The sequence below is a fragment of the Cricetulus griseus genome, chromosome 4, assembly GCF_003668045.3.
Source record: "Cricetulus griseus strain 17A/GY chromosome 4, alternate assembly CriGri-PICRH-1.0, whole genome shotgun sequence".
Classification (NCBI taxonomy): Eukaryota; Metazoa; Chordata; class Mammalia; order Rodentia; family Cricetidae; genus Cricetulus; species Cricetulus griseus.
The window spans coordinates 99,690,275-99,700,906 of record NC_048597.1 but is presented as its reverse complement, the minus strand read 5'-3'; the positions used below and the strand labels follow the sequence as shown (position 1 = coordinate 99,700,906).

The 10,632-nt window shown below is 46.0% G+C and overlaps 1 protein-coding gene across 1 annotated transcript in view; it reads right to left on the bottom strand.

Moving 5' to 3' along the window:
• Positions 1 to 6,236: 6,236 nt before the first annotated feature.
• Tbx5 (T-box transcription factor 5) overlaps positions 6,237 to 10,632 on the bottom strand; it is a 41,728-nt gene continuing 37,332 nt past the window's right edge. The window contains exon 8 of the mRNA XM_035444648.1: positions 6,237 to 6,811. Coding sequence (XP_035300539.1) covers positions 6,237 to 6,811 — 575 coding nt within the window. The remainder of the gene's footprint in view (positions 6,812 to 10,632) is intronic.

Here is a 10,632-nt window from a genome sequence, read left to right as displayed (position 1 = left end):
TGTGTGTGTGTGTGTGTGTGTGTGTGTGTGTGAGGGTGTGTGTGTGTGTGAGGATGTGAGTGTGTGTGAAGGGATGTGAGTGTGTGGGGGTATCTGTATATGAGAGGGTGTGGGTGGGGGAGATTTGAGTGTGTGTGAGGGGATGTGATGTGTGTGTGTGTGTGTGTGTGTGTGTGTGTGAGAGAGAGAGAGAGAGAGAGAGAGAGAGAGAGAGAGAGAGAGGGAGAGAGAGAGAATTGAGTATTATGCTAGCTAACAAGGAACATGGAGCTCAGCCCAAGTCAACAGCCTCCCTGCACCAAGAGGACCGAACAGCCACACCGCGAAGTGGAGACATAAATATCCAGGCATCTCCTTGACTTTGAAACAGAACATTCTGTGATTAACAGCTGGCCAGCTGGCACTGATTCCAGCCTGTCACTGACCAGGCCAACAGTGCCACAAGTGAGGAGCTCTACCACAGGCAATACAGTCTTAACGTGTGTCTGTCGATAGAACAAATGAGTGAGGAGTAGATGGTTACCGCTCTCCACCTGTTTCTCAGCCTCCCACTGCTGTCTACTTTTCTGCTTGAAATGCTGACTCTGTCAGTTGTTTACCTGCTTAGTTCCCAGCTCAAATGCCACACACACACACACACACACACACACACACACACACACACACACACACACAACACTCTCACACACAGAGATGCATGCACACTCTCACACATATACACTTGTTCACATCCATACATACACATGTTCACATACACACACATACATAATTCTCAAATTCACACATGTACTCACACATACAAATTCACATACACTCACACATTCACACACACAGATCAGGTTAGGTCTCCTTGTCCTATCCCCCAGTGACAATGTGAACTCTGTCTTCACAATTCCCCAACCCTACAGTTCATCCATGGAGCCTTAGGATTCTGTTGCTGTGAAGAGAAACCAGGACCACAGCAACTCTTAAAAAGGAAATCAAGGGTTAGTCCATTCTCATCAAGGTGGGAAGCCTGGCAGCACGCAGGCAGACATGGTGCTGGAGAAGGAGCTGGGAGTTCTACATCTGGATAAGCAGGCAGCAGGAAAAGAGAGCACTACTGGGCCTGAATTGGGCTTCTGAAACTCCAAAGCCGACCTCCAATGACACACCTACTCCAACAAGGCCACACCTCCCAACAGTGCCACTCCTTATGAGCCAGTGGGGACCAGTTTCATTCACAAGACACAAGATCTTTGATTTCATTAAGTTACAAACATCCAGGAATACTGAATTCCTATCACCTTGTTTGCCCCAGCATCCCCAGGACTTATAATGAGTCCAGATCAGAGTGAGCTCACCCTAGACAGATTGAGAATGTAGCGATGACTGTTGTAACCCTTGACAGTCACACAGTGAGGAGACATGAGCATTTGGGTTTATACCCCAGCCCCACAGGTTCTGAAATGAAATGAAAAACTCCATGGTAGCCAAAATTGAAGTATAATGACAGATTGAGAATCTCCCTTTTCAGATTAACAAAGTTTGTGAACATGTTCCTAATTAAAAACCCTTAATGATTTGGGGGTAGCAGCAAGTGTTTGAGGGGTGGAGATGGGAATCAAATAGCTCCATGACCCAAAGAACTGACATCTAATATGTCCAAAAATTAAAAACCTCATGAGTGCCAATCTTTGACCTTGAGTAGAAAATTCTACACCTGACTTCTTACACTCAGGTAATGGTTAATATCAAAATTCAAGTGTGATGAAAACAGTACACAAAATTACCTTCAGACTATGCCTAGAAAGTGTACATAAAGCATGGATATGGGAGAAATAGAGCAAAGGATTACCAGCCTACAATCCTCATCACCAAAGGAACTAGGAAACAAGAAGGACTCTAAGACAAGAATGCATGGACCCTGGAAAAGGGGAAGGGGCAGGATCTCCTGAGCTAATTGGGAGCATGAGGGTAGGGGAGAGGGAGCTGGGAGGATGAGAGGAGGAGAAGAGGAGGGGAGAGGAGGAAATGAGGGAACAGAAAGGTTGAGTTGGGGGAAGAATAGGGGAGAGCAGGATAACAGATACCATAACAGAGGGAGCCATTACAGGTTCAAGGAGAGATCTGGAACTAGGGAGATTTCCAAGATCTACAAGGATGACACCAACTGACAATCTAGGCAACGGTGGAGAGGCTACCCTAAATGCCCTTCCCCTATAATGAGACTAATGACTGCCTTATATGCCATCCTAGAGCCCCCATCCAGTGGCCGATGAAAGCAGAGGCAGACGCCCATAGCGAAACACTGAACTGAACTCTAGAATCCAGTTGCAGAGGAGGAGTGAAGAGCAAAGAGGTCAGGACCGGGCTGGTGAAAACCACAGAAACAGCTGACCTGAATAAGGGGAAGCGCATGGACCCCAGTCTGATGTCTGGGAGGCCAGCACAGGACTGATCCAGACCCCTGAACATGGATGTCAGTGAGGAGGCCTTGGCACTCTATGAGGCCCCTGGTAGTGGATCAGCATTTATCCCTGGCGTAAGAAGGGACTTTGGGAGCCCATCCCACATGGAGGGATGCTCTCTCAGCCTGGACACATGGGGGAGGACCTAGGCCCTACCGAGGATGATATGATTGACTTTGGGGAACCCCCAGGGAATGGGGATGAGGTGGGGACTGATGGGGTTTGGGGGAGAGGAGGGAGAGGGAGAAGGGATTGACATGTGAAGCAGCCTTGTTTCTAATTTGAACTAATAAAAAATAATGTCTTGGGGAAAAATAAATAAATAAAGCGTGGATAAACTTCATGTTTGCACTTGGGTCCCATCTCCCCAAGATACCTCATTATGTAATAGCGACTATCCCCAAAACAAAATTCCTAGAATCTAGTCCCAAGCATTCCTCCTGTGTTTGGGCCCCGCTGGGCCCTGCTTGAGCTTTTGAAACCACAAAGTGTTTGGGTCAGTGTTTGGAGTTCAGTTTGTTAAATGAGTTTGGGGGGTGGTCATCTCTTCAAAGGCAAACTTTTTCTCAAATTAACACAGAAGAATAAATACATAGTGCCATTCAGTATTTATGTGGTGTGACCTTCCTAATTCACACCCTTGGGGATAGCAAAGCCATTGACCTAGTTTCTTTACTGTACATGAAAGAAGTCTGATTTTGTGTGCTGTTTCTTCATGATTAATTCACACTTCTCAGGAACTCTGTGCCCAGGAAAGGTACCTGGCGGACACGACTAAATAAATAATGTGTAATCAACAAGCCAATTGCTTTTTTTCCTGAGTGGATGAGACACACATGGATATTTTGGTCATCTGAGGAGTGTGGGAATCAAAACAGTTACGACAGTCGATCTGGGGCATGCCTCAGAGAAAATGTTCCTAATATTTATGAGGTCCATATTATGGGTCAATATTATGGGTTCCAGCCCCAGCATCAAAAACTAGTTATAGAAACAAAACAAGCTGGTTGGTAGTGGCACCCGTCTTTAGTCCCAGAACTTGGGAGGCAGAGGCAGGCAAATCTCTGAGAGTTTGAGGCCAGCATGGTCTACAAAGCCAGTTCCAGGACTACACAGAGAAACCCCATCTCAAAAAACAAAAACAAAATGCAACTTTGTTTTTAATCGTTGTTTATGTTCATGTTCATGTATGCACCTGTGCTTGGGAGTGTGCATGCATGCATGTACCTGTGGAAGCCAGAGGTCAGCATCAGATGTCTTCCACAATCATTTTCTGCCAAACTTTTTTGAGGCAGTGTTTCTCACCTGGAGCTCACTGATTCAGCTGGGCCTGGCTGACAAGCTCCCAGGATCCTCCTGTCTCCACTTTCCACCAATGGGATTACAGGTGTGCACCCCATACCTGGCTTTTAATATAGATGCTGGCTGGAGATAGAAGCCAGGTCATCACATTTGCATATCAGTCACTTTCCTTGCCTAGACAGCTCCCCAGCCCTCTGCCAGCACTGCATCTGTTGTGAATGGCAGATACACAAAGTTGCACAAATCTGAAATTCCTGGGTTTAAAGAAAAATAAACACTGGTTTAGCTGGGTGGTGGTGGTGTACATCTTTAATCCCAGCTCTCGGGAGGCAGAGGTAGGATGATCTCTGTAAATTCAAGGCTAGCCTGGTCTACAGAGCAAGTTTTAGGACAGTCAGAACTACATAAAGAGAGACAAGCAAAACAACAACAAAAATACTGGTCCATAAGTTGTCCGAATAGAGAACCTCTCAATGCAGCTGACTTAAAAATAGGAAAAGACACCTTAGAAAACCCAGGCCAAGGCGGTAGCTATTGTAGGATAGACTCTACTTTTAGACCAGCTTGTGTTACAGTTCAGTTATGAAATGCAACCAGGCTTGATTCCAGGTAAATTCAGTTTTAAACACGTAGCATCCCAGAGGTTCTAATTCCATGAATAATATATTCCAGCCCACCCTGCTTAGGAGTGGTGGGTCTGAAATACCTCTAAGGGTCAGCGGGATAGAACAGATGGCAGGCAAAAGTCAGCGGCAAGCCTCCCTGTTACCTCTGCCCAATAGCCATCTATCCCCTCTACTTAGTCAGTGGAAAACAGAAACGAACAAAAAATGGGTGTCCACATCTCGTATACTCTTAAGCACATGGTATTTATTAGGCATTAATGGGCACACAAATGTAAGAAACGAGTACTTGATTCTCACCCACCCACCCCCTTAGAGACACAAAAAGACAAAAATCGCATAAGACACTCACGTGCAAACACACTCACTCGCTCACCAATTTCCACACCCTCACCCACACAGATTACCCTGTTCTGTTTATTAGGGCCAGTTTAAAAAAAAAAAAGGAAAAAAAGAGACACAAATTTTTCTTTTTTAAAGACCAAGAAAGGAAAACACATTCAAAAGCAGGAGAGAGGGGAAGGGGGAAACTTAAATGCAGTTTTGAGTTCCAATAAAATTAAAAGGTCTTGGTCAGCCCCCAGGCTGGGTTTCATGTTACTACTTAATTAGAATTCCTATTTATAAATAAATAGTACCAGTAAAATATTACATCTGAGAAACCCTACAATAATGTAGTACTTACACACTTTTTTTTTTTAATACGGTTTTTCTGCTTTTGATGCGTGTGGTTTTGTGTCCCAGGTGATTGGTGCTGGGGCGACTTCTTGCAGGTGGAGGCACCGGTAATATGGCTTCCTCTCCCTCAGCACCTGGAGCTGTTTCACTGTGCATCTCATTCGGGTTCCAGAGGGGGTTTGAGCCAGCCTGGGGCTGACTTCCTGGTTGTCTTCTTTGCTTTGCTTTTTAATCACAAAGTATATTTATTCTCGCTTTTTTTCTCCCCTACAACTTGGAAGCAGGGAGCTTGTCCCCTACTCTGAATCACAGTTCTGTTCCCCTGTGTCACCCAGGGCTCTTTCAGTTCGTTGAAGCAAGATTTCCGGCTGCGAAGTGATAGGCCCCGTTCTAACCACAGATGGCTGCAGAGACCTGGAGCTGGGGAGAAATGGTGCTAAGAAGGCGAGATGGCAGATGGAGTCCAACATCCTAACTCCATCCACTCAGTAGAAGGCAGCTTTGAATGCCATGAAGCTGGGGAGGGTAGGTCAAAACCGAAAGGAAAAAAAAAAAAGCAAAACCCAATCCAAAAAACTAGCAGGTACCTCTGGGACCTTCGTAGACTTCTCACACGATGGAGGTAGGTATTTTTGTTAGAAGAGGATGTTGGATGTACATTTTAGCTCATTTATTGGAGGGAAGCCCCAAAAGTACTTGTTTTGAGACATATTTGTCTCTGCTCTCCCTCCATTAAGGGACTGGGTCCCAGTAAGAAAATTCAAAGAAAAAATATATTATTATTTATTATATAACAAAGTCAACATTAACACCAAGACAGAGAATGTCTCTCAGCGTGCACCGGGGTCAAACACTCAATGAGGCAGTATTTCTAGAACCCAAAAGAAACAATCGGGGAGCATGTCTGGGGTGCTGTGAGTGTGCCTGGTTGATGACAGTGGAGGTTGTGGGGGTGGGACTGTCTCTTTTCCTGTTTTGTAGGTTTTGAAACAAAACAACAGAGCCACAGTTTCGGAATGGTGACTTCACTGATCAGATCAGTGGCTGTGGGAGCCTCAGGTCCAGAGGTGACCACAGGTGACATGAGTTTCTCATCTGTGAGGTTCTCATTGCTACTGTCCCTTATCTCTCTCTCCTCTCTCTCTCTTTCTCCTGCCCCCCTCTCTCTGGCAAAAGTCTGCCTTTAACTATTCTCACTCCACTCTGGTACCATGCCAACACCATGTACTGAGTGATACTGGTGTGGAGACAGGGTCCTGGGCACTCCATGAGAGTAGAGGAACTCAGGGGGCTGGAGGCCACCTGGAGATTGAAGGCCAGTCTGAGGCCCACATTGCCTGACCACAGGCTGATGGGCCACTGACGTCTGGTGCTGGAACATTCCCTCGCCGAGCTGAGGAGACCCATGGTTGGCCATGCCAGCTAGACGAGGGACCAAGGGCCCGGAAGTGAAATGAGCAGAGAAGTGCTGGTAGGGTAGGCGGTCCATGGGCTGCACTGTGGTGACCGTGCAACTGCTATAGGAGGGCATGCTGGGCCATGTGTTACAGCTGATGTCCTCCAGGCTGGGCACGGGCTCGCTGGGTGGTGCAGAGCTGGCATACATGCAGGCCTGCCGCTGGGCGGACTCTGTCCTGTAAGAGGCACTTAGGCCCTGCTGTTGGGGGTAGCCCGGGCGGTAGAAGGCCTCTTCCTCGCTGGGGGATGTCTCCATGTACGGCTTTTTATAGGGGTGCTCGGTGCTGGAGCATTCTTCATCTGATAAGACAGGAAACAAATTAGTCACCCCACATCACACAGCCAGGACCAGATATAGTCACTGGGCCTGAGACTAGAGGCTATCAACTCCAACCTTCATTCTGACCAAAAAAAAAAAAAAAAAAAAAGGGTGGAGTGTCATGGCCACATAGTTTGGGCTATGACTTTTAAGCCAAAATTTTGACCTTGAACTAACTAAATTTGTCCATATGTAAAATGTAACAAAGTCCTCTGTAGCACTTCCCACAGAGAGGAACATTGGGAATTAAATGGGGAAATGTATCCACTAAGTCTCAATCCAGAGACTGGTACAAAGAAAAGTGCCACAAAACACATCATCATCATCACCATCACCACCATCATCATTGTTATCATCACCACCATCATTACCAGCCTTATTATTAATGTCAATAATTAACAGTAGTACCGTTGCTTCACCCCTCTTGTACATTATCTCATCCATCCTCTACCATCCCAAACCTGGCATATATGCAGCAACATTATTAATAACAATAGTACAAGCAACAACAATAAAAACAAACACACATAGTGCTGACGATGCCTGGCTGTGTTCCAACCACTTCCCGAAAGGTGGCCCACTCAGTCCTCATAACAACCTTATGAGGTGGGTTAGTCCTGTTTTATACGTGAGATAAAAGGAATACACAGGTTAAGAAGCTTGCCCAAGGCCTTACACAGCGGCTGATAATGGTGGATCTGTGGCTAGTGATCTGGCAGTCTCACTATAAAGTGTCTGCTAATCAATGTCACAGTGCATGAAGGAAACAATAAATATCCCGTGCAATGGATAGGTGGATGGATGGTGGGTTGATAGGTGGGCCAATGGGTGAATGAATGGTAGATGGATGGATGGGTAGATTGATGATGGTTGGGTAGTGGGTGGGTAATGAGTGGATGGATAGATGAGAGATGAACGGATGAATAGCTAGATGGATGTATGGAAGAATGGTGGTTGACTGGATAAATGATGGTTGAATGGGTGACTGGATAATGGATGGGTAGATGGAAGGGTGGGAAGATGGATGTAATTTAAACAAATCCTCTTTACTAGTTGTTTAGTCAATACCAATCCCTGTGTCTCTGTGTCTTGAGAACTGGATCGTGTCCCTGGGTACTAGTTAGTCTCAGTACAGGGTAATGGAGACAACTTCATCTTTAGAAGAGTCTCCATTAGGTACTTTGGGACTCTTGAGAGATAACCAGTGTGCTGGGGTGGGTCATTTCCCAGAAAAAATCCCAGAAATAACATGTTTTGAAAATTGCATGCACACACAGTTTTCTACAACTTTCAGGCGGGGGCAAAAACTTACTAAGACTGAGTCCCTAAGTTAAGAGCCCCAGACACATTTGGAATCTTCTGACTCTTCTCTTAGTGAGTTGCTGGGGGATGAGGGGGATGGGGAGTCAGCCCTCCAACAACCATCTCATCACTTCTGATGCAGGTTACTGATGTGGACCTCACTCGATAGTAAGACTAAATTGAAGAGAGAATGGGGAAGTGGATATGGGCAAAACATATTGCATGTATGCATTCCAGAACTCTCAACAATAACAGAAGAAGAAGAAAGAAGGAGGAGGAGGAGGAGGAGGAGGGGGAGAAGAAGAAGAAGAAGAAGAAGAAGAAGAAGAAGAAGAAGAAGAAGAAGAAGAAGAAGAAGAAGAAGATTGATGTTGCAAGTACCCTGATAACCTAAAGAGAATCTCTCATAGCTGGGACAACATGGCACATCATTCTCATGGAAGACCTGGTCTCTAACTGCTGCTGGCTGCTTCCTTCAGGGAGGTCATACCTGGAGCTATCTGTCAAGCTGTCACCTCAAACACACCCATTCCTCAGGATTCCTCAGGGAGGGGGGTATTTGACTCTCCTGATTGGAGATTATCATTTATTACCTTCTGATCTCTTTCTGATCAACATACGCTGACAAATTACATCTAGAGCTGGGATTACAGCCCAATGACAGAATCCTTGCTCTAGATTTGATTGTGTGTGTGTGTGTGTGTGTGTGTGTGTGTGTGTGTGTGTGTGTGTGTGTGTGTGGAAAGAAAGGTGAAGAGTCAAAGGGTTTGTGTCAAGAAAGAATACTCCATCAGCCCCTCTGGGAGCCAGAACCATGTGCAGTGTGGTTGAGTTTGGCTTATCTGAACCCCTTTTTTTTCTTTGTGTTTTGACACAAGGTCTCTCTCATTCTGTAGCCCAGACTTGTCTAGAACTTGCAATCCTCCTACCTCGACCTCCTGAGTGCTTATCCTCTCTGGGTTTCTCACTTTGTGAATGGGGACAAGGTGTCTCAGAACACTGGATGGCTGGTCAGCATCCAGCAGGCTGTGACTGTCCCCAATAGGTGGCATGTAGTCACTGTGGATGCCAAGTCTCTGGAAGATGTGAAGAGACAGTTGCTGTCACACAGAGGGGACAGGGTGACATTCAACCCATGTTCTTCAGGGTCGGATACCAGGGATGCAGCCCACCTTTGGGAGTCGAAAGAGTTTTTGTGAATATGGTCTAACTTAACCTCAGTCTCCTCTCTTAAATGAGACTGTACTTCAGGCTCCTGGTGGGATGTGTCTTTGGGGATTTGGTGTGAAGGTACGGCTTGTGGGTATGTTGTGTGCTTGTCTGGGATGGGCTCAATCAGTGGCTAATTGTTTTGTTTCAGAAATGAGGGGGGAGGGAGAGAAGGAAGGAAGGAAGGAAGGAAGGAAGGAAGGAAGGAAGGAGAAGGGGAAAGGAGGGAAAAGGAAGAGGAAGGGGAGGAAACTATGGCTGTGTTTGAGAAATACAAAGAAAAAAATCAAGGATTGTCTTGTCCATGCATCTTTCTTGGAAGTTTGGTAGTCATCAAGCTGGATGTTAGACTAAACAACATGAGGAAGAAACTACTTACTAAACACCTATGATGTTTCCCTGCACCATCTTACAGTAGCCCCTTAAAGTGCCTGTCTTTGCTCCCATTTCAGAAGCAGGAAGTGAACCTCAGAGAAGTGGCAGGGACAGAAATCAAAGTGGGTGCTGATATCCTGCACCTATGAAGCTATGTCTCTGTGCTTTCCAGGTTTCCAATGGCTAATGTCATCCACCTGGCCACCCAGCAGGTACTTCCTGAGCTCTGCCAAGTGCCAGACACTGTACCAGGTGCTTTGGATGGAGCTATAAGCCAGGCTGACATATGTTCCCCCCAAGCCCCACTCTATCCAACAAGGGACAGTGAGTAAAGAAAGCTAACTATCTTGTCACTCAAAGTATTGGAACATAAAGCTTCAAGTAAGCATCCATATACCAGTGAAGCCTTTGGGTTGGTGTATTAAACAGCCCCTCAAATGGATACATAAGTGTAGATCTGGCTTCAGCCACACAATGCCACAGGTAACCGCGTTCCCCAGGTGACACCAGCAGGCAGCTCGGAAGCCTTCCTGCACACTGTGAGTTATGCCTGCCTAACAGCACGGCACGCACGTTTATTTTTAGCTAGACATTTTGCAACACATCTGGGAACCATAGGGTTCCCAAACATTGGTACCAAAAAAGAAAAAAATCAAAACACACCCCCAAGAAAACTGCAGTCACTATTGCAGGTGTCCTGTGTACACAATGCCAACCACGCAGATGTTTGAAGACATCCAGATGTTTTGCAGTGTTTACTTTTTTTTTCAACCTTTCAACTAGCTAGGGCTTTTGGACTCTTGAAATTGCCACCCTCGGCTCATTTCCATGCCTGCCACCTCCTCTCTTGATTGCTTTCTTCCAATCTTCCTTCAGCCCACCAAACCTTAAACCCAAAGATCTCTCTGTTGCCGGC